Here is a 24,513-nt window from a genome sequence, read left to right as displayed (position 1 = left end):
TTTCCACTGAAGTATCCATCAGCAATGTTCTCTTTAATCTAACTCGTATTGAAGCTAATCCCATTTTAAAAGGTTCATCAGTTCAATTCTGAGTTAAAGATGCCACACATACCACCAATGTCACTATTTGGTGTTACTTGATGTATTCCTTCCCTGCTTTGAAAAAAAAAATTACATCACCCTCTCAAGTTGATAATCTTATTTAACTGAGCTAGTTTTATCCTGTCTTCAAAGTGCATGCATTGTTTACAGTTTTGCTTTTGAGGTTTGCAATACCAAATACTTGTTTTTCTTTTAGCTTTTTAGGGAGTTCCAGCTTCTCACACACATGGACATTTATAAGAAAACAGTCGAGATTTTGGAGATTCATTCAGAAAATATATTGTCCTTGTATGTGGTGAGGAATAATCCAATTAACACTATGCTGCAAGAAAATCTGAAGCAGCACACAGAGGAAGATGTTCTGAAATGTCAGTACAAATCTCCTATGCTCTGAATATCAGAGTTTTGCTGTAGCTGATTGTTCTTACTTATGTAACTAAACTAGTTTCAATGGTACTGCAAACACATTTCAAAAATGTTATCATTTCTTTGAAAATAGAGAGTGATGGTGAAGCATTGAGAATAAAAGCTACTAAATTAGTAGGAAAATTAAGGCAGTCAAGTATTGAAACTTTTTTTTTCACTGAATAAAAGACTGCAGGTTTGATAAAGTAAGTAATTACCTTAAAATAAGTATTGCTAGATGAGCAGAAGTACATATTTCTAGATATGAGTGCTTATTATTTTCTAAAAATACTCACAGAAAACTAATTTTCTGCTTTAGAAATAGCCCCATAAAAAAGACACAATTTCCTTTACAAGTGAAGTTTCTATGGTTATAATCTTTACCCCAGTAAAATTAAAGAAGTAGTTCCCACTAGCCATTTGAGGCACCTCATCTCTGCAGAGACACTCTGCAGGAAAAAGGGCACAGACTGGTGCCTCTGGTGAGGTCCATGTACCCTGGCTCTGGGGGAGCAAGCACCTGCTGACACTCAGCTTCTTTCAGTCTGAGAAGTCTGGGGAGTGTGGTGCTGCAGGGACAAAACTTTTCAGTCACTCACAATCGCCATTCTTGCCCAGTTACTGCTGCCTGTCCCCAAGCTTAGCTCTCTGAGAAGTCCTCCTTGGACTCACTTTCTGTCAAACGGGCATAATAATTCCAGGATGTCAATCCAAGGTCACACCATATGAACACATGTGTGTCCTATAGCAGTTTCACTCCATTTATTGCCAGGTCATCCTTGAAAGAAGCAAGAAGTGTAGGTTAAAATTCTGGGGCTTTCCTTCACTAAGATTAAAAACTAAAGTACTGATAGATTAAATTTCTTCAATGAATAGTCTAATCCAGAAAGACTGGATCCAATCCACTTTCTTTTCATAGCTTTGGCCAAGGAAATCTATGGATATAGTAAATAACTCCCCCTTTGGAAGGGGAGCATGCTGTAGCATGTCCACAGAGATTTTGACTCATGCCTTAGTAAAGTCCCAAGGCCTTTCCTTTTCTCTTTTTCCCTCACAAACAACTTGACCTGGCACCTAGATAATAAATGCATGGTGAGGTAATTTCAGTGAAGCACATGACACCAAAAGCCTGTCCTGCAAAAAAGATGTTATAGTCAGTAACAGCTGAGCCAGAGGGATAGCAGGTACCAGGAGGTTCTGCAGCACCAGCTGGTACCACAGCCTTCAAAGCAGAGTCCTGGAAACAGGACTCCCCAGACTTCCAGTTTACTGTAGAGAGAGGAGTTTGGGGAAGGGCAGTGATAGCAGGAAGACTATTCAGCTCACAAACTCAACTAAAAGCAACCCAAAGACCAACTTACTTATTATGAGGAAAATTGAATTTTAATTTGAGTAGCAGAGTCCCATGAATTATTTGACACTAATGTTCATTACCAGAAGAGTTGCCTAAATATTGACTGTGGTACAAACCAGTCTTCAAAGTGGACTGAACAACAGCTCCACTACTGAGCTGTTAACTATTACGTAGGCTGCAATCTGTTTTTCCAGGATGATACTGCAGTGCCAGAAAGTTTTCATTTGTAATTTAGTAGAAATCCTTGCCTTTGACAGATATGAAAATGACTGCTGCATGTTTACTCCTGCCCGAGGTCTTTGGAGATGATTCCAGTCTGTTTGCTGCAGTGAACGAGGAGGTAGGAGAGCCTTGGTCTCTCTTCCTTTTATCACCTGCATATGCACATCACCTGGCCTTTTGGTGGCTCAGCTTAGTTCTGGGAAGAGGTGACATTAGCCTGCCTTTTGAGTAGAAATACTCACAGAAATACTACCTGACTTCAAAGGAGTGTTATCAGGCTTACTTCATTCTCTGACCTGTTCGTAGCAATGTTGTGGCATCATTTGAAATACCCTTTTTTAAATTTAGGTAAAGGCGGTGACACCAGTGTTGGAAGTGAAAAATCCCTTCAACATGAATTCCTGCGAGTTTTCCCTGTACATAGAAAGGGAAGAGTTAGCCCAGCTCGATGACTGCTCCATGGCTCTGGCGGCGCTGGTGGCTGCATTCCATGTGTTTGATATCCCATGTCCAAAGAGAATCCACAGGACACTGAAATTTCTGGAGTCCCTGGTCTTTGAGGTGAGGAGCCCAGCATCCCTGCCCACCCCAGGAAAGACAGGGCTGCAGGCACCCAAGCATCCAGTATCTGATGGTGCACCCAGCACTCCTCTCAGGAGCATTTGATATTTTGTCAGAATAAATTCCTTTGTGCCATTCTTTCTAGTTGAAGTGTATGTATATTTAAAAGCTGTTTAGTAATGCCCACCTTTTTTTTATCGTACTGGCTACTTCTAAGAAAAAATTAAAACTCAAGCAATTTCATTATTTTAAATGTAGATTTTAGAGCAGTCTAGAGATAATAAAATTTTCTAGATTACTTCATGTGTTATGTATTATTTTTCTATAAGGAGCATTTGAAAAATTCAGATATTTTGATTGTAAGTATTAAAAAAATTTATGACCCAACATGAGCATTTCACTGCTTTAGATGGTAATACAGTAATGTTTTGAAATGGCACAAATTAAAAATTTACTTATTACCATTACTTCATAATGTTATGATTGCTGAGAGCCTAATATAATAATTTTAGTGGTTTAAAACAGTGAGCCTGATTTTCAATTTACAGGATGATGACTTTTTACTGTTTTCTTCTTGCATGAAACATTTTGTTTTAACATTAATCCTGAATTTATTAAATAGGCATTCTAAGACAAGCTCTCAAAGCAGCAAGAATGACTTATCTGGGATGCTGCCATGTGCATTGGTAACCACAGCTTTGGTGCTGCAGAGGGAAGGCCTGATTTTCTTTCCAAATTTGTTCCCTGGAACAAATCAGCTTTCTCCACATGGTGACTCTGTCTGCCCACACAGAGTAGAGCCCTCTCCTCTCTTCTTCCACAGCCTTCTCTCTTTCCCAACACTCTAATCTTAACTCCTGTCTGAAAATCCCAGGGGATACTGTCTGGTAGGGCATGGCTTTGGGCAAGTGCCTGGTGATAGGAAAAGCAGCCAGGATTAATTAGAAGTAAAAACTGGCTTTTTATTTAAACACTGCTTTCTATTCGTGACCAGTCTCCCACCAGTTCCAAAAATGTCAGTGTAGGCAAAGCAGCACCTGTGGTCACGATGATTCTTTAAACACTCAAACACACAGCCTGGAAGATCACAGAAGCTTTCTTAAATTTTGGCTCTGCAGGGCTAACTCCAAGGCAGTGATTACAGTGGGAGATCCTTCAGAAGAGAGGAGTTGGCTGCATTTGATGGCCAAACTCTCCTGCTATAGGCTTCACATGGTTCCCATGGAATGCAGGGAACATTTACCAGTGTGAAGGCTGGGCCACCACTGATACAAACCAAAACACAATGCCAGAGATTCAGTAGGTCTGATGAGTGGTTTTAGTTTCCAAGTAAATTTGTTGACTGTAGTTTTTGTAAGATAGGTGGCTGCACTCAGCTACTTCATCATAAGGGATACAAAAGTAAGGATTATGTATGCCCTCATTATTGTATGTGATAGCTGTGTGAATAAAAAATTGGGCTCAAGTGAGGTTTATTCTACATCTTGTAAACAGTACTAATTTAAATCAATTTCTTAAACCACAGTACTTTGTAAGTAGTTGTTTATAAAAATTCAGGGAGGTGCTAACATCCCCAAGTAATCTCTGTTGAGCTGCAAATCTCTTTGTTGGTTACCACTGCAGGCTGTAGACCTGGCACACAGGACAGACACAGAGGGTAGAGGAAAATAAACTACACAAAAATAGAGAATGAAAGAAAACAGAAGAATTTAACTTTTTACAGACCTGCCTGTGCAACTTCAGGTGCTGGTGGTGACAAAGTCCAGGGCTATAAATGGCATTCTGATTGTAACGGCCAGGGGGATGTGAGCTTTGGGAGAGGGCACCCAGCAGCAGCTAAGTTGTTCTTTTAAAACTACTGGGCACTGAGCTACCGTGAGAAATCACTCCGCACCCATCAGGAGCAGCTGGGTTCATCTGGGAGTCCTGGGCACACACAAAGGTAACAGAGGCTCCAGTTCAGGTTTTATTTGTATTGTAGTACAATAAGAGTGCAATTTGAACATACACATATTGAACAAAATGTAAAAATATTATTTATGCAATGCTATGAGAGGAAATTAACAGAACAATGCAACTTACTTAATACTGACCCTGTTTCACCTCATATTATGGCAGGTACCAGTCACCTACACGATCTGGAAGGGACACAGAGAGTGAAAACTTAAGAACTCCAGCCAAAGAAAAGCCCAGCAAAATCTCTGGGAAGATGTAACGTTCTCCCAGCTCTGTGCAATGGGAATGTTCTGTTTGTTCTCAGTTCTACAGCTGAGCAACTGCTCACTGCAGCACTAAACAGAGGGCTGCCAAAAAACCTGTACAACTTTTTTCTCTCTCCTTCCAAAGTAATTCTGGAGCAGTCCTCAGTATACAGGCAGCTAGGCTTTCTCCCATATAAAGTGCATCTGGTTTACATCTTGCGTGTATGTACCACGTGCAACAACTTTCCCTATAATAATCCTCCAAGAAAGGAGGTTGCCTCACCTCAGAACCTGCTGGTGACATCTGCAGCCTGCTAATGACCTAGTGAATTGCATGTATTTTACACCCAGCATGTGCCTGTGCACCACAAGCATTTAAGTATCCTTTTCCCTGTGCTTTGCCTTTCTCCATATGCCTTATTCATTAATAAATCAGAGTTTTCAGCTAGAAAGTGGTGAGTAAAATAATTCTCCCACCCCTGGGAAAACAAACCTCTGTTGAACATGAAACCAGGGTAGCAGAACTAGCTTGAGCACAGTTTTTCTCACAGTTTTTTTGTTGCGGTAACTATGCTGAAGACTGGGAAGTGCAGACACAATTGAATGTAATTTCTTTTCTGCTAATTTCCTTGTCTCAAAATACTCCTATTTTCTTCCACGTTCTGAAGGACTGTAGCAGACTCCATGTAAATGGCTGGGATTCTATTGTGCAGCATAAACAAAAATCTTCTATGAAGTCAAACTTTTATTTTTCAGTTGCAGCCTTCTCTATACTGGTCTTTTGTCAAAATACATGAAAGATGCTGGTGGCAAAACTCACGTAACATTTTTGTAATCGTGCAAAAGTAAAAACATTCAGTTATCAAAAAAGCATTATAATTTCAACCCCAACAAGGTTTGTTTTGTTACAAGCAAACAGACAGTTTTATTATCTGTAAAGTAATATGCTGTAGCATAAAGTGTCACATATGTAACATTAAGTGTTTCATTTTCAAACTATGGCACAAATACACAATAGCCATAACAGTCTCATCTGGCTACCTGTAGCCTAATTTTTGGCTGATCAGTTTTTATTTTGATAAAATGAAGTAAAAGCTTCTGAAAAGTAAAATGGGTACATGAAGTACAATTCAAGAATCCTTAGAAAATATTAATGTTCCCTTATAGAATACAGCATAAATAATTAATGAAGGTTTTCTCGATGTCCAGAGAGAGTTAGGGATCCTAACCATCCGCGGAAAATTAGCGCCATTAGTTTGGTAAATAAGACCAGCTGACTCAGTTGTTACACAGTACCTTCTCAAAAGCTTGAACACTTCCCAGAAGGATTCAGGTGTGTACTGACTCCAGGAGAATATAAATAGTCCACCAGTGCTGAACTTAAGTTTCTTCCTTTCTGAGAGTCCTTACTCAACACTTCTAGTGAGTCTTTGTGCTTTGAATAAAACATGAGCTCCAGAGGAGAAAGCTGGTTCGTGCACATTTTCCATTATTTTCAAAGTTCATTGTGTGAGTTTTTCTCTGCAGCTTTGAACATCAGAATGGAATTAAAGATTTTTAGGGCTGGTCCCAGTTTAATGCTCATTATTTTGACTATGTCTGATTGGGTCATTAGCAGGAATGCTTCTCCATCAATTTGCTTTAAAAGAAAAACACACAAAGCTATTATTAATAGGTCTAACAGTGCAGCAGTATAAAAGTTTCAGAAAACATGAAAAGAAAAGTCCCAGCAGCTTCAGACAAAGTTAAGGACTGGCTGAACACAGGCACTTTCAAATGCTTTCAGGAGAGCTTTGATTTCAACCTTTAGACAGATCAGCTAGTCTAAGAGAACAGGATGATCTTCCTGCTCGAAAACAACCATCTGGCTAATTTTTAGCTAAACGGTTCTCATTTTCATACTGACAATATAAAACCTATTGAAAAGTAAAGTGGGTAAATTAAGTGTAATTCAACTATACTGAAGCACAGCAATGCTTTTAAACATCTTAGCTATTCCTTTTATGCAAGCATCCACAGGAGAAACTTCTGGATCTCACTCCCAGCTACAGAGCTGGAATCCCCTTCAAGCCACCACTTCTCTGCTCACTAAATAGCAAATTGAAATGAATTTGATCCCAGATGAATAGGGGCCAGGCTAATAAAACTGCCTCTTTGACACAAACATAACAGAACATTTCAAAATACAGAATATTTTCCCTTTGTATTGCTGATATTTTACTAAATATTACAAATGAACATTCTCCAGGAAGCATATCACTCTCTCAGCAGGAGTGCTAAATCCCAACAGGAAGAGCCTCCAGGGTCCTCACTTCAGGGGCTTCAATGAAGCCAACATTTCCTATGTAACCTCTGGATCACTTTGGTATCTACAGGTAAACTTTAAGTGTAAGCTGGATAGCTATACATGAAATGCAGCTGTGGTTAGATAGGAGCACTGCTTAGCTTTAAAGATACTAACCTGAAATAAAACCAGTCTACATTCCTGTAGGGCTAGGAAACAAGTTTTCTGAATCAGACATGCTGCAAAGGACACCCCAGCACTCTAAGTTGAGGAACACTGCAGTCAGAACAGCACCATGTGGTAACCCACAATTACCTTCTACTCATTTTGTGCACAAAACCAGACTTGGTGGGCTCAGAACTTGAATGGTGTGAACTTGGGGCCCCCCAAATAAAAAGCTGAAGCATCTTAACAGAAACAGGCTGAGGCTTCATTGCCATAGTAGAAGTTTGAACCAGCATCTTCTACTTTCTGATGTCAGCCAGTCCATGCCTCAATGACCTCACTGATCTCAGTGGGGGGCATTTAATTTACTAGTCACAGAAAAAGCCTGAGAGGCTGAATCCTAGAGAAGGGAAATATTTTCTCACACCTCTGAGAATGACAGTGTTAAGGATTCAGCATCTCTGTGGCACTTGCTGTTTTCTGACTTGATTAGCAATATGCCAACTTTTATTTCTAAATTCATTGATGAGACACCCCAAGTGACACAGGGGATGATCCAGGCTTGAATAGTAAAATGCTCAACATCTGAGCTACTGCCAAATGTCCAGAGATGCAGCCTCTCAGTCCTTTGATAAGCAGCTATAATAGTCATTACAGTCTACAACACAGCCTGAAAATCTCTGTTGCAGGAGATTAGCAGGGCCATCTGTATGCATTTTACTCAGAAGATGCCTTCCCAAGTCTAAGCACCAAAATTATTCCTCACTTGAAAGGCTGGCTGACTCTGCCCATTCAGGTCATCTGGCTGGGATAAGCACCTGATCACTCTAGCATCTGTGATCAAACTGCCTTCTTGAAGCTAAGCATTAACAGGAATAACAAACCTCTGAGCAGAAAAAATACAAGACAACCTAGTTTATAAAGCCTAATGTATCTAAAAGCCCTATCCATTCCTAATGACAACTTTGGAAAAACAATCTTTTCAGATGACAGAAATGCACACCTGGCATGCTCACAAAGTGAGTACATGCTCCTTTGAACCTCATCAGAACCTTCTGATCTTCTCACTTGCTGCTCAGTTAAATCACATTCATAAATTGGCTGTATCAGGAGGAAGAGCATCAATTGCTAAATGTGATGAGACAAGATGCAATGAATTTTAAGAGATGGTTATCTCGAACCACTGTTCTGCTTTGTTTTACTTAGTAACATCCTGGAGAACTAAAATAACATCCTTGCTTATAAATCTTGTCCAACCAGACCAAGAGAGAACAGTAAATCACAAAGTTTGTAAGTAATTTCAGTTGGCAGGAACAAAGTTGGAAAAACACCTGGCTGACACTTGGCTGGTTTTCTCTTTACTTTCTTCCCATTTCATGACCTGAAAACCAACCTAATCTTCCATACATTTGCATCTGACTTTAAACAATGTGGCATTGAAATGGGTTGCCCACAAGAGGTGGTGGAGTCACCATCCCTGGAAGAGTTTAGGAAGCATCTGGATCTGGTGCTGGTTGGCAAGGTTTAGAGGTTAGAGGGATAGTGCTAGGTTGGAGGGTTAGACCTAATATTTTAAAGAGCTCTTCTAACCCTGATGATTCTATGATTCCATACACTTCATCCTACTAATCTGTATGTTTTTCTACCAAGCTTTCTTGTCTCTGTCTTTTTTTACGCACCTCATCTTTAAACACTTTGCCATGTTCTTCACATCCTGGTAAACTTCGTATAAATTCAGAGACCTGCCACCAAAGCATACAACGAAAGATTTAGTAAGACTCATGTTTTCTCAAAATAGTCTTTGACGCTGACAATCATTAGTCTTTTAGCTATTGTTTTTACAGCCTCATATTAGGTGTTTCACCTTCTTCTGTAAGTGCATAGAATCATGCTTCTTTTTTTCTCTGATTAAATGAGACCCACCTGCCTCAGGTGCAGAGAACAGTCACAGGTACTTGTTAAAGTAAAGCAATGACAAGATTCTGTCTGTCCAAGCATTGTTACATACCTGAACAGAGGCTCTAATCTTAAAATCAGGTGTTATGGCCTCACCATATCCATACAGGTCCCTCTCTGCACTATATTCTCACTCTCCAAAGCAGTGTGCCACATCCAAACTACGCACCAGGAAGAGCTTCTTGCTTCATGCAGACCCCCACACTGGGCTCCATTCCACCAGAATGTTTGTGTGGGGACCAGATGTTGGTAGGGGAGACCATGAGCACTGGATATGCTGGGCCATTCATTTAGCACTTCTCTTTACAACAACAATGAATATGCTTTTACACACACACACACACATATATATACACACACACACACACACAATATTTATCTGTATCAATACACATGAATTAATACTTGTGCTTCTGGGGCTGGATGGCAGCAGGACGAGCATTTTGGGGATCAGTTACATTAGGTTTGGCTGAGTCTAATCCTCTGAGTATTCATGTATTATTCTTAATCTATGGGGACAATCTAAACCTCTGAATCAGCCTTCAAGGACAGTGGTAATAAGATAGAAGACAAAGGCGGAACCTACCTCATCTGTACTCCACTTAGAAACTTTGCTGGCTGGGATCCCAGCTACACTTGGAAGGAGCTTGCTCTGCTGTTCCCAGCGCAAGGGTAGGCCAGGAATTTGCAACTTAGATGACACGATAACAGGTTGAGAGAGAAGCCTCTGTGTGTTGGGTTCTTCAACATCTTCAGCAACAGGAAGCAAGAAACAAGAATTAAATCCCTCAGTCGATGATGAGATCAGTCACAGTAAAAGCACATTCGTTTCTATTCATGGGCCTCCCTACACAAGCTGTACAGTTTTGCTTGAATAGTAAAATGCCATGAATGCCATACCAGAATTGGAAATGCCAAGACTGTTCTTCCACTAGTATGGCTATCATTATATTGACTCTCTATAAATATAACTACTCCTACATGGAAGAAGTCTCTTTCAACACAACACAGTTCCATGCCATCAGAGCTGTTAGCATAACACACCACAGGTCAAACAATTTTAAATATTTTGGTACAATAAATCACACTCACATTTAATAGTAGTACAGCAATACAAGAATTAACTTAATTTTGGGGTTGAGCTGTTAGGAAATCAAAAGCAGCACTGCACTGCTACAAAATTCCAAGTGAATCAGTTGTGCAGTTCCAGCCCACACAACATTTATGGCTCATCCACAACAAAATGTTTTTCTGTTCTTCTGAGGAAAAACCGCAAATGTCTGCAAATTCTCTGCTTCCACTTTAATTGAATGTTTTGTTTGGAAAATAACATTAAACTCCTCTGTGCTGCATTTTATCTCGCTCATCTATAATGGAAGGAATGATCTCCCATCCCACTGTCCCCAAAGGTAATGTACTGGTGGGAGGCTGCCTTCAGACACATGCTGCTGTTGTCTGGAGAAAAGCAGCAGTTGCAGATGTGTGCAGCAGGAAAGAGAGAAGAGTCATACTTCAAATGATGTCAAACTGCATATGACATCCCTGTTCATTTAGATCCATTGGCAACGCAAAAGCAACATTCCTGCTCTGAACTCGAGCCCAAGTGCTTCCCAATTGCCAACTCCAATTGTGGAAAACCTCTGAAATTCACTTCTTAAGGAACAGCCAACAATGTACACTCTTAATGCCTAATATTCCTTAATGACATGGTTCATGCAGTTACCAACAAATCCCTACGCTATTTTTGTTTGGATTGCTCATTTCTGTTGCAGTTCCATTCTACTTTCATTTTTGAGAAGCTACTATTAGTTCTCTCAATCCTTACTGTTCTAGTTTTCACACATTTGCACCCAACAACTAGGGCACAAATTCCCATTATGGATTTTTGCCAGCACAGTGGGGCTGATCTATAATACACCTAACAAAGGATGTTATTACATTTGCTTGAGTTGTTCTGCTCCTCTAGCCTAATTTTTTGTTACTTTCAAGATCTGTCCTCATTTCATATTAATGCCTATTATTCAGAAGTTGACTCTTAAGCCATTTAGTCAGCACTGTCAGCCCACTCATTGATTTTTTTAAAATAGATTCCTTAATATTTTACTACCATTATACTCTCATTCTTCAAAGAGAGTTCCCTAAATGACTTTTTACACTTCACCGTTGTTTTACAAATGTTCCTTAGAGCCTCTAATACTAATAAAAATCTCAGTGAGAAAGGAATGTGAAAGGTAGCAACTATGCTGAATGTAAAGCATATTTTGCTGAACAGTATCTTTGTAACTGTTTCCTCAAATCCCCTCCCTATCCTTACCCTCTCATCTTTTCCTTCTAGACAAGGTCTCTCAAGAGTTGGAAATGTTAAGTGTTCAGCTGTTTTTTCCTTTCATTCACAAAACATGCAATATATTGATAGTGCCACATAAATAGCAGACTATAATGCTGTATGAAGAAAATACCACACAAATCACACCCTGTATTCCCCCATTTAAATATCTGTATACACACAACAGCACATAGGTACAGGCATAGTGAGCAGCATTCTCAGTATCTGCCTCACAGGTGAGGCAAAGAGCACAAATGGACCATGTAAAGTGCCAATTTACTCAACTAGATTGAAAAAATTAAAAGTCCCTAGCCCTGTGGCAGGTAAACTACAACAGCAAAAAAAGGGAAATTTAGATTTAGTGTGGGTAACCTTGTAACAGGAAGTCCAGAACACACCACTTTGGCTACAATCCATATCTCTAATACCAGACAGTTAAACATTTTCCCTACCCTCTGGAGTAGGGAATGGTCTGGAGTATTTCTCACTCTGCATGCCCTGCTTCCCATAGAGAGGCAATCTGTCTTTCTGGGCCACAGAAAATATGAGATATATTCCAAGTTATGTCTCAACTGGGACGTTTAGCAGAAGAGTAACTTGAGGTGCACCAGAGGTGCCAGTTTCATCACAGAGCCACAAACAGCTTCTTCAAGCACTTAAGTGAAGAAAAAAAATCGGCTTGCCAGTTCCACAAGACAGCAGCCACTTGCACAAAGTTCACACTTTTAAACCTTAACCATGTCTTCTCTGATGACATTTTGCTTCAGCATCAGCCCACCTGCCTTTACATTGTTCTTCTTACTTTATGCCACCTTGTTATCCTTCTCTCTGATAGTTCATCTCTATCTTCTTAGCGAGTTACCACAGAACAAAATATAAACTTGTATTTCATAGAAGGGAAGTGGCAAATACTTTCTAGCATTAATGAGACCATTAACACTGCTCATTGCCTCCTGCATGGGTTTAGTTCTTAGCATATATAAGGTTTTTAAACACAAAATTTATGCCCTTATAAAAAGGTAGTATGAAGGGGTGATTTCAGTGGAGTGATTTCAGTGGAGTTCTTTAGCTCCAAATAATCTTTCTTCAAACAAAGGGAAGACAGCACTACACATCTTATAAAGTTATCAGCAGGGAACTGGTCAAGTGAGTATAGCAAAAGTAGGATGAAGAATAACAAGGCAAGTGACATGCCAAAAAACCAGGGCAACAAGCACAGGTACCAACAGTGACAGTTCATAAATTCACAATTATTTTATCTTAAGATTTCCATGACTATGACAGCAAGAACTTAATGATCCATTTTCATCTTACAGCTTAAATGTGCCATCCTACTTAAACACATAATAACATAACATTATGTGTTTAAAAAGGACAACTTTTCCAGACAATAATGTAAGAAAATGTTCTATTTTCCTAAATCTAACTGTGCAAGAACCTAGCAAGCAGAGGTTGTTGGTGAAAACCAGTCAATTTTTTCAAACTCAAAACGCTTCACAAAATCAGGCCAGTTTTCTTAGAATGAAAATAACAATAACAGATAATTTAAAATTATCCCAACTATTTGATTTTTTTTGTGTCAAATAATGCAAAAGTTAACATCAAAGCTGCATATTTACTTCCTGCTGAAACAAACTAGCTAAAATTACTAAAAAGTCTCTTCTACTTGCTTTAGAGACTTGCTTCTTTTAATGCTTCATTTTCTCTAGAATTCTGAACTACATGTTTCAAAACACTAATACAGTTTTTTCACAGCTCCTACAATAGATGGAATCTCTCAAATTTTACACACTCACCAGAGTGCCTCAGATCTATTTGAAAAGTACTGGCAGATAAATAATGTCTTAAGATAAAAAAATGCATCAGGTTAATATTTAAAAATAAACCACTACCTTAATTTTATCTTTATGCAAGCTTTACCAGTCTCAAAGAATTTCCTGCATTTTACAGAGATGAGCTCACTTAAAAGGCAAGACCTGTAGCTCTTGAAGAAACAGAGTTACTCAAGTCAATTACTCAATTTTGATGAAAGCTTTACAAATCACTGTTGTACAAAAAATTGCTAAAGAAAAGAATCCAAAAATACAAGGAATTATGATTAGGAAATTAAGACACCTAACTTCCATTGACCTTGTATTAGTTAATAAAATTATTGCAGCAAAGCTGCACTGCAACAATGCCCTGAGTCAGTCTAATAACAAGCCTGATAACTAAGACTCACATGTGAAAAAATTAGCAAATATAAGACACTGACATTCTGGATTTGTGCTGTGTTCTTTCTAAACAAGAAGGATAAAAATTATTAATGAACAGCTTCTTCAATCTGTCCAACTGGATCTGTGAATAGTCAGGAGTTTTGCTACAGCTGTACATAAAACCACTCAGAATCACTGCCTAAGAAAAGTCCACAATGGAAGAAATCTTTGGAGACCATATGAGAACTTTCCTGTTTTGCCAGTGAGGAGCCACAATCTTCCATCACCCTCAACAAGACTGAGGCTGGGTTAAGTAAGTCACCTTAATTTTGCTTTACATCTGTAATGTGTAAGTGCTTTAACTTTCAAGACATTTTTGAGGCAATAAGTGAATCTTATACCTTTACAATTCAGACCGGTTTAATAAGCTATTTTGAAAAGTCAGTGGAAAAACATCATTGAAATAAGATTTTTTATATTGCTATTAATTTTGCACTTATCCTTACAACTGTAATCAAGTTCTGGGAAAGGCCTTTGATGGTTACAAGATAATCTCCTGAACAGGTAGGGGGAAGGGCCACTGAATTTTGCCCTTTAAGGAACATCCCTTTGTTCCTGGGATGTTCCTGGGGAACATCCCCCAGTTCCTTCAAATTTGCCGCAAACCAGGACATAATGCTGAAAGCGTTGCTGTCAAGAAATTTTTGGACATAGACAGTGAATGTGGAAAATAATTTACAATAAAATTTCATGAGAATTTCAAGGGACACCACACTTCTTCACTTCTGCAGATTTTAATTTGAAACAAATTAAGAACTGCCAATTTACCTTTGATTTCGTTTGAAATGAGCAGCTTATTTTCTGTCTCCTCATCTTCACACTCTTTGGGCTTTATGGAATCCTTTGTTTGTAGTACTCCACTAAGGAAAAGAAGATGTTCAATTTTTATTAGTACATCATAAAAATCACTAAGCATGATGAAATCTCTTGCTAGCAATACTATGGACACACCAGCATTCCCACACAAAGGATGTTGTATCATTATAAAATAAAGAAAGAGAGAGGATCTTATTTCTGACATTTCTTACACAGAATGGCATGTCTATTGACATGAATTTTGCAAAGAAGGCTCCAGAATAGTGCAAACTAAGATTATGTAAACCATACCAACACACTTGGCTTAACAACTGAAATTGAGAAATACTCAAGTGGAGGCAGTGGATGTGTCTGCATCGTAAGGTGGGAAGAGTGAAACCCACATATATAGCTGCATGTCCTACAAAGCCTGGCTGGTTACGCAGGCCATTTTCAGGAGCTGTCTGAAATAACACTTACTCCTTTTCCTCTGCCTAACATTCACCTCTGGCAACAACTTCTTGTCAGTACAGTTACTGACACCCTGTTGTGCAGCTGCTAATGATCCCGAAAATATCACCAAAAATATCTATAATCCTTTGCATCTGCTTTTGCATGACTTCTTATCCAGCTGCTCCCTAAGCTTTGCCAGCCCAGAAATTTGCAGAGAGGGAATGTCTTCCCCCTGTAGACAAAAACCGGGCAAGAGATGTGGAAATAAGAGAAATTCTCAAGGTGGGGATGTGTGGGGTGTGTACATTCCCATCTTAAAGTCAGCCCTTGGCAAGCTCCTTTTCAAACTCTGCCTTCAGAAGGTATTTCCAGATGGATTTCCTGGTACTTCCTGGTTTCTTACAAATGTGAACTGATATGAATTATGTGTCTACTTACTTCTGCTTTTTAAGAATTTCAGAACACTTTGGCCAATTCTTACTGAACCATCACAGATAATCAGAGCACACTCAGAGATACTAAGTACATAATGAGCATTTTCTAAAAATAGGCACCAGACAGAATGATTCTTACAAGAAATCCCACTACTATATGAACTGATGCTTTACTATCTACCACAGAAGGAATCAACAAAAACACCTTAACAAATGTCAAAATCATAGATGAAAAGGAGATGCACACCTAAAACTTTGTTAGGCATCAAGATTAGCTAACCTCAAAACACAAATCCATCGAAGAAACAGAACTATTTAATTCCACTGTTTACATTTATACATTATATTTAAATGTATAAATACATTTATATTTTTACATTACAGTTGAATACCATTTAGATATTATGTACAAGAAAACATTTCTGACTATATCAAGTAGGAGCTTCAGGTTCACTGACTTCAACAGAAATATAATTGTCACACTAGAAATGGTGGAAAATGAACACTGGAAATCCAGCCTTTTTAGTATGATAGGACACAAATGACAACCAATACCAGTGGAATGCATACAGCAGGCACAACTCCTTGTGCCACAAAGGACTTCTCCACAGTAGCTTCCTCAGAAAGTTTTATTCACTAAAAACTTAATTTTCCAAACTCCACAAACACAGAAAACTTTCTAAAGTAACACGCTAAAATAACTAGTGCAATTAATTTCAAAGGCAAAGGAAATGACAGCTGAGGAAGAGAGATCACCAAATCCTGTGAGGAAACCAGTACCTCCCTATTTACTTGAGGGTAATTTTCATAGCATCATCCATTCAGATATTTGACCTCATTAGTTAAATATGACGGTATCACGAATTGAAGGCTTTGGGTAAGAGGCTCGAAGACAAATAGAATTTTTTTTAAGAGTCAGTATAATTTGATTCCCAAGTCTGAGTGTTCAGCTTCCTTCAGTGTAAAGATTTGCAGAAAAGAATTTTTATTGAAGTGAAATTCTTTTGCTACTCTGAAGATACTTTAAAATTGAATTTGCTGTAGGTATGTAATTTTTATCATGACTTTTAATCTCAGGAACGTTCCAGAGAGACACACTGCAGTATTTATGTACATAATTATATTTTTGCAAACCAAAATTTTCTAGTATACTTGTTTGATGCATAGAGAGACAAAAAAAAAAAAAAAGAGAGAAAAAAAAGAAAAAGAGTAAGTGGAACCAGAGATTAGCTGAGTACCACTTAGATTTAACATGACAAAATAAAACTCATGTTTGAGATCATTTGTGGTTGGTTCCTTAACGAAAGACTTCTACGAAACAAAAGATAACCTTTGAATACAAAGGTATACACAATTGAACTGAAGTCAAACATAATTATATCCACACTATGAGCTCAGCAACTAAAGAGCACACAAGTGTGTGTATCTATGTCTTCAATTATGCATGTGTACTTTGAATACACATCTAAAAAGATCCACTGGGTATTGCAATAAGCAGATGCTCAATATTTTATAACCCCAGCAGTTCATATATACCTAATGTTGTGAACATTATTTTTCATGCCTTTTTCAAAGGGAGATTATTCAACTGAAAGTCCTCCATGACTTTGCTGGATACATAATGGATGAGGAAAGCTAGATGATAAAATGCAGCCAGTCATCAGTGTATTCAAACAGTTGAAACACAGGCTGCAAAGTCTCTGGGTAGTTCAAAGCTAGCACAAGACTTATTCTCTTAATGAAACTGACTCAACACAGTGAACAGATAGTACAAGTATGGGTTATCGTAAGTCTTCTAAAGGTTAATGCCCTCCAAAAAAAATAAAAGATGAATTTTTTTTTTCTTCAATTAACCTTAAGAGGCAGTCTGTAAAGCCAAAGTATATTTCTAAAAAAAAATTTAATTTATTGTAAAAATGATAAAAATAATGAATTACAACTATTTTTTAACACAGGTTATTTCAAAATTACACTTGAAGGCACCTTCTTTTCTTTGCTGTTAAATTCACTAGAGTATGACTAGTGAATGCTGTTTATTATCCTGAGTTGGAAGGGATCCAATAAAGATCACCAAAGTCCAGCTCTTAACCAAACAGTTTCATTTCAATCATCAGCTTTACTGTGGGCTATTTTATGGTAAATAAAATTTACCATAAAATAAACTCTCCTGTCTCTGCCTCTCAAGACACTATTATTGCTAAGACAGTTCATATATATTATGAACACAAAAAAATGTAGCTCATGTAAATATATAACAAATGACACATCATCTTCCAGGGTGTCATCTATTTCTGTTTGAAAATAGTCAATAAAATAATGTAGCAGTACTGTAACTAATTAAAAATGTAGGGAATCCTATTGCCTCACATATCCCCATGAAAACACTGAATTGTATATTTTTAGCTTCAAAGATAGTTTCCAAACTTGCACTGGAGATTAGTATTTATGGTATAAAAAAGTTCTCATGTCATTTTCTGTCAAAAACATATGCCAGATGCTGAAAGTTAAAGAATTACTTTTAATTTTTCCATGTTTGTATATATTTGTATATATAAAATAATTTGGACACAAACCTAGGAAGAAGGATCTCAATTTCCAATAACTGTACTGTATTTTTCCTCTCCTCTGACGTGTATTTCTTATTTCTTATATACCTTGTGATACTCCCTTCCCCTCTATTTCTAAGATAAAGAGAGCTGAAGAGCTTCCATGTCCTTCACCACTGCTTCTAAGAATTCCACAGACAAATCACTGGACTGCTTCACTTGTTAAGTTGCATTTTGAACTGACTCCAAACATTCAATACTTTGAAAGGAACTGAGAGTTACCCAGGTGCCTTCTTTTCTTTCACATTGCATAACAGAGGCTTCTTGCAAGGAGATTTATTTTCTGCATCTTCCAGCTTGGTTGTTTCTGGTACAGTTTTCCCTGATGGTCGATTGTGAGGTGAAGATTTTATACCTACATGACCAGGGCTGGGGCATTTTCTGTCACTGTTCAAAACAAATTAACAAAATGTTTAGAAGTGAAAGCAGCAAAGCTGTTGTTTAACTTCTTTTCTCTATGCACAAAAAGTAAACTGAAAACATCCAAGGTGGTTTTTTGGTTAAGAAATACAGAGAAGTTTTTTAATTGCCACGAAAAAAATTGTATACCAGATATTTTCAGAAATCAAAATAAAGAACTCTCTTCTCCATTAAGTCAATGGTAAAATGATTAGACAATTCAACAGGAACAGAATTTGTCTAATATTACTTCCAATAATAAGCTATCTGATAATAAGCTATCCACTGCAAATATTTGTTACACAAGAACACTTTGAGGTATTATTTTCCTCCTATACCTTCTCTCCCATAACATATCACTGTGCAGCCTTTAAAGTGTTCTATGCAGCCTCTTAATTGGGACAATGAAAAAAGTAGCACTTGACACAGTCCCTGCCACTGAGGACTTTGCTCAAAGCGCTAGTGGATTTACTGTAATGGTAAGCAGGCTACCTGCCAGGGAGTAATTAAGCCACTTCAGATTTCTAAAACCCTACCTTTATAACTATCAAATCAGGCAGAACTCTTAGACAGCAGAACATTTTGCGTTTTAAAGCACGAAGCTGAAACTATCTTTGAGAAGACAATTTAAAATACCATCTATTGAAAATATATGGTCATTACAGTGGGAACTGGAAATCTTCAGATTTTCACATTTCACATCATTCACACTTTGACATTTACATTAATGCAACAAAGCCTCTCTTCCTTTCCTTTCTCCTTTCCTTTCCCCTTCCCTTCCCTTCCCTTTTCAAATTCTCTATTTTTCCCTATAGCCCAAAATAAGCACAGGAATCAGTATCCAGAATTTCTGAGATAAAATAATCATCTGAAAATAATCATCTTGGTATCGCACTCCTTTGTTTTTTCCCAGTGCTCCTGTTTAAAAGCTTCAGCTACAGACTTCAGCATTATTCTTTCAAAACTCAGTCCCAGTAATTTGATTCCCCACTCCCACTGTAATGACAGAATAGTGGCTGCTCTTCAAAGAGCTACATTTATTTACAGTCACATCAATAATGCCACTACAGCAAACAAAAGGAACACAAAGAAATAATTTTCTAAGGGGAAACCAACTGGTCAACATTCAATTTTAAATTCCAATTAACCACTTAGTAGTCTAGATAGTAACACCAAAGATGAAACCAAACTCTTGTTAATCATAGACAGTAAAATCAGTATCAGTCTTTGACAGCTCTACAACCTTTTTGATAAGCACTGAAAAAACCATTTTTATTTCCTGTAAATGAAAATGTAGATAAATAGGCAGGCCTTTCTGAAACCTTTCAGTCACTGCATTCAGTTATAAATCACACTGGAAAACACAGAAATAAAATACTGCTGTTAGTCATGGACATTGCTTCAATCATAATTACCTGATTACAGGAGAGGTGGATCTTTCATTTGTTTCCACTTTTCTGTTTCTGGGGATAGGACTGGCTGCAGGCATCTCCCCACTCAATCGGTCAGGTAAGAGGCTTTCTTTGTTCAAGTTCATCTCTGAGTATGGACAGCTGACTGCACTAGAAGTTGAAGAACAACAATTACTCCTTATTCTCAGAACTTTACTGATTTCAAACAAAATGACAGTGGAATTTCCTAGAAGTAGATGCAATAACTTAAAATAAAGAAGATTTTAAAAAATGCAGTAAGTAGTAATTCTTTAAAATGTTAATAAATCCATCGAATAAAAACCTCAATTTCGCATTTCCTTTTGACAGCAACTTATGTAACACAAATTGTATTAATTTCTATTACAACGTTCATTGTGGAAAATTGCTTGATAAATGTTTAGCCTGTTCCCTCCTAATTTTAATGGTATTTATGCACACAACGCAGGATGCCTTTGACTATACTCATGTCTCTCCAAATAAAGTCATATTACCATGGTTATTTATTTATGTGAAGGAGAATATTTCTGTTATCTAATGTCTACACAGAAGCTGCATTTCAAGGGCAAAACATGAGGATTGGAGCACATCCCCTTACTGCAGCGAGTGCCCCATCTTTGCAAATGCCATTTTGTGATATTCCATTAAGAGACTGATATTTTTACAGTCTTATTTAATTTCACAATGAACATTGACAAAATGATTTTTAAATACTGCTCTAAGAAATGTGAAAGTTGTGCCAAAGTCAGAAAACCTGTGTTTGCACCAGAAGTAGGAAAGGGAAAAACAGCAACACAAACCAAAACACATGGAGCTGAACTAGGATTTTTCTTTAGTAGAATGCTCTGCCGTGTTCAACTGATTAGTCAGCCAGACCACATACTCAACACATCCATGATAATATCCTATACTCTGAATAGTATATACATGTTACAACAGTGAAGTTACTTCACACTGAAGTTTTCAAAACTATGTAAGATACAGGACAGACTGTACTAAATATGATGCTCCATTTGTGGCTCATGGGCTATGACATTAACTATATTTTGAAATTATGCTTTCCTACTCACCTGTATTGTTACAATGACTTCCACAATTTTAAACGGTGAAAACCCCCATGTTCTACAATTTTTCTTATTTTCTTTTCAAGAAAGAAGCTACTCTAACTACCCATCTTTCCATAAATCATTGCAATGTTTCATTTGTTTCACTGATAGTTATATGCATGATTTCCAAAGAGAACTGTCCAATATAAACAACTCTACCTTGACAGCCATATGTCCTGCCACCTCCAAATTGCAAAAATTATTAGAAAAACAACAGCTTTCACCATAGTTTTCTTTCTAAAAAGCACACCATTACAAAAGAAAAAGGCCTTTTAATTTAAAATATGCTGAACACCCTCCTCTTCCCTTACCAACAAAGCTCTGGGTTCAGAATGAGTATGTAATAGCTTCTATAATGGGGTTGGACCAACACAGGTAATGTAATTTTGATATCGCCAAGATAAACAAAAAGTTGGTGGAAATTTACATTTCTATCAGCACTTGCATAAAAGCAGAAAATTCCTTAAGGCCAAGTCAGTCAGCCAGCCCTTGCTGGGGTTATCAAGACAGGATATCAACAATATGTTTGGTTTCTTCCATTGGCTCATTTGAAAACACGACAGTATCAACTTTTTTATTTTATTTAATATTATATTATTATTTTAAAATACTTGAGTAGGTATGCTGAACTTGAACTGAAAAAAAAAAATAGAATAGCTTCTGCTTTTCTAATCAAGATGGGATCCCTGTTTAAGGCTACTCCAAGCAGGTATAACAGTCTGTACAGAGCTATAAAGGGACATGCATCCCCAGGTGATCCAGTGAAGCACAGAACAGTCATCTTTTTGCCTTCTTCTGAGGAACCTTTTGTTTACACATCCAAATCAGATAAAGTCCAGCCACCCAATTGGCTATAAAACACTAAACTTGAAGTACGGTATGCTTTTGTTAATGACATTTTTTAGAGCCATGGAACAAAATATACAAATAGAAATTAACTTGGAACATTCACCTTTAATTTCTACTTTCTCTTTCTAATTTCTACTTTATACTTTCTCTTAAGTAGAATAGGGCATTTTGTTTTAAATCTATTTATATATGTCTACATACATTTATTCTCAATCTACTGGTTTTGTGTGTCTTAGGACTAGCCTCTGCCAGATGACTTATGCTGCTGCACCTATCACAATGATGTCTTTTTTCTCTTTCAAAAGAAATACAAGATAAAAGATACAGGTTTCTGCTCAGAAAAAGGTTTTAAGGCACCAATGCTAGTGTGATTTAAGTTCTTGCTGTGACAAACACATATCACTGCGATGAAATACAGTTTTCAGAAATTCATGAATATATTGGTTAATCTCAGTTCTGCCATTGCTACAGGGCAAAGCATGTAATTTTCTTTTGGCTTCCTAGGCTCACAGAAGTGTTTTGAGCAATGTTTCTGAGCAGTTAAAGGGCTGTCACAAGGAAACACTGAGCACTACCAATGTGGTATTTAACTTCAGTTGAGTATTACTAAGCAAGCCTTACACTCCCAATGAAATCTGACAATATAATTGTCAGACTCCAGCAGGTTTTCTGTTTACCAACACCACTAATAGGTTTTAAATTAAAAAAAAAACAAAAACAAAACCAAACAAAATACTCTAAGAAAAAGCCTAAAAAATTCAGTAATTTAATATAACTTGCCTGTTTATATACCTTTTCCTTTAGTATTTTCTGGAAAAACTGAAGTTGAATGACAGTTTCAGTCAACAATAGTTATACTATTAACAATGCTTTGGAACACTAGATTCAGATGACTTTTTCTCTGTAATTAATCATTCAAGTTGCTGTACAATTTTCAAAAAACTCCTTGATAGTCCTTTGATGTTACTGTTAACTTGAGGCAACAAAAAGAACCCATGTGGTTTGCACTGTTAGCTTGGTTACAATAAAACACAGCATGAATGAACCTGTGTACGCCTTTGGATCAATCAGTAAATTCTCCTCAACCTCAATGCCTCCAGCCTTCAGTTCAGTTTAACTTGTCTACTACAAAGAATGAAAAAAATTAATCTTGTTATTCCTACATAACAGAAGTATTCCATTTATATAGGACTGTTAAGATTTTAACACAACTCATCTCAAGGGCTCAGAAGTCTTGGTGCTTAGGTTATTTAATATTAAATAAGGATTTTTAACTCTTCCGCCACCTTAAACTTGGATTTCTGCTCCAGCTTACTGGAGCAGATTTTGCTTTAGCACACCATTTTGAAAACAGCAGAAGTTCAGAAGTTAGTTCCCAAAATGATCAAATGTCCCTGGTTTGGGGGTACCAAGGTCTGCCAGAGGCTCAGGAAGAATGGCATGAAGCAAAAGCAGCAGGTACTCTATGTGAAACCTCTGCTATTCTTCTGACAGGGCTGTACAGCCCCCAGCACTGCCCCACAGCTTTGGAACCAGTCCAACACGAAGATCTCAATTATCACTGGAGCTGCCTCAGTAAACAAACAATCACATTAATACCACCTGACACACATGCACACCCACACACACCAGAGTAATCAGCCATCTCCAAATGCTGAAGGATCAGCACAGCACAATAATTAGCTGTCTGCAGGGCACCACTGAAATGGCAGCAGACTGGCTGGCAATATGTGTGTCCATGACACAGTTTTCCGAGGAAAGGGAGCCATTGTTTCCAGAGTCCTGCATATGCTGAGTAAAAACTGAGCATTAAAATAAGTTTCTGTTTTTACTGAATCATGAAAGATGAAGAGAGGAAAAGGCAATGCACCATTCTGATTATAGGCCTGGGATTTTCAAGTCACCAGAGGTTTAACATTACTAGCCTTTTCCAGAACTGTCTGATGGAACAGAGGTGTTGAGTAGCATACCCCACCTGTGTTTATTTGCAACTGCACTTCTATCACACTCAAGATCTATCTCTAGGTGCAGTTACATACCTATCTTGTTTTCTGTAAAGTTCAAGGGTAGGAGGATAAAACTGGGCTGCTGATAGGCATGGACCTTAGTCTTCTCCAGACAGTTGAAGATGCTCCTATTTCGTAGCAGTATGCAAATTTTCTGAAGCACAAAGTCCAGATGGAATACTCTCAGCTACACTTAATATCCAAAGGGAACATAGGGCAGGATTCTCTCTTAAACTAAAGAAGAGTAAGGCAGCACTCTGTTAGGTCTAAGAACTTGCACACTAAGTACTTTTAAATCTAGATTATTAGTCTTTATGAACACTTGGAATATTTTGCAAACCTGTATTAAGCCACAGACAGGTATCCTGGTTCAGCTGTACTGGTTGGAAATGTCACCAACACTAGCTCCTCATTGCCTTTCAGGTGCAAGTTACTGCTGAACACTGCCAAGGGATGAAGCTGTATGAGAGGTGTATGAGAGCTCCAGACTGTACTAATGGATGGATTAGACTGTCTAGAGCAGCCTATGTCCAAGTGATCACATCAGCTGGTAGCAATAAATGATTAGCAAGAAACCTTCAGAGAAAAGATCCTGACAGCATCT

At 37.8% G+C, this 24,513-nt stretch overlaps 2 protein-coding genes across 12 annotated transcripts in view; one reads left to right on the top strand and one right to left on the bottom strand.

Annotated features, from left to right (window-relative positions):
- Nucleotides 1–4,461, top strand: part of SAMD3 (sterile alpha motif domain containing 3) — a 40,504-nt gene extending 36,043 nt beyond the window's left edge. For all 6 annotated transcript variants that reach the window (XM_038131712.1, XM_038131710.1, XM_038131713.1 and 3 more), the window contains 3 exons: nucleotides 299–470; nucleotides 2,119–2,201; nucleotides 2,432–4,461. In XM_038131712.1, the coding sequence (XP_037987640.1) occupies nucleotides 299–470; nucleotides 2,119–2,201; nucleotides 2,432–2,749 (573 nt within the window). In that variant the 3' untranslated portion in view covers nucleotides 2,750–4,461. The remainder of the gene's footprint in view (nucleotides 1–298; nucleotides 471–2,118; nucleotides 2,202–2,431) is intronic.
- A 136-nt stretch (nucleotides 4,462–4,597) lies between these two features.
- L3MBTL3 (L3MBTL histone methyl-lysine binding protein 3) overlaps nucleotides 4,598–24,513 on the bottom strand; it is a 78,949-nt gene continuing 59,033 nt past the window's right edge. For all 6 annotated transcript variants that reach the window (XM_038131704.1, XM_038131706.1, XM_038131707.1 and 3 more), the window contains exons 17-22: nucleotides 19,934–20,080; nucleotides 18,342–18,506; nucleotides 14,600–14,691; nucleotides 9,837–10,000; nucleotides 8,974–9,036; nucleotides 4,598–6,484 (exon numbers count right to left, since the gene is read on the bottom strand). In XM_038131704.1, coding sequence (XP_037987632.1) covers nucleotides 6,341–6,484; nucleotides 8,974–9,036; nucleotides 9,837–10,000; nucleotides 14,600–14,691; nucleotides 18,342–18,506; nucleotides 19,934–20,080 — 775 coding nt within the window. In that variant the 3' untranslated portion in view covers nucleotides 4,598–6,340. The remainder of the gene's footprint in view (nucleotides 6,485–8,973; nucleotides 9,037–9,836; nucleotides 10,001–14,599; nucleotides 14,692–18,341; nucleotides 18,507–19,933; nucleotides 20,081–24,513) is intronic.

The sequence above is a fragment of the Motacilla alba genome, chromosome 3 (assembly GCF_015832195.1).
Source record: "Motacilla alba alba isolate MOTALB_02 chromosome 3, Motacilla_alba_V1.0_pri, whole genome shotgun sequence".
Taxonomy (NCBI): domain Eukaryota; kingdom Metazoa; phylum Chordata; class Aves; order Passeriformes; family Motacillidae; genus Motacilla; species Motacilla alba.
This window is presented reverse-complemented; position numbering and strand designations above follow the sequence as displayed.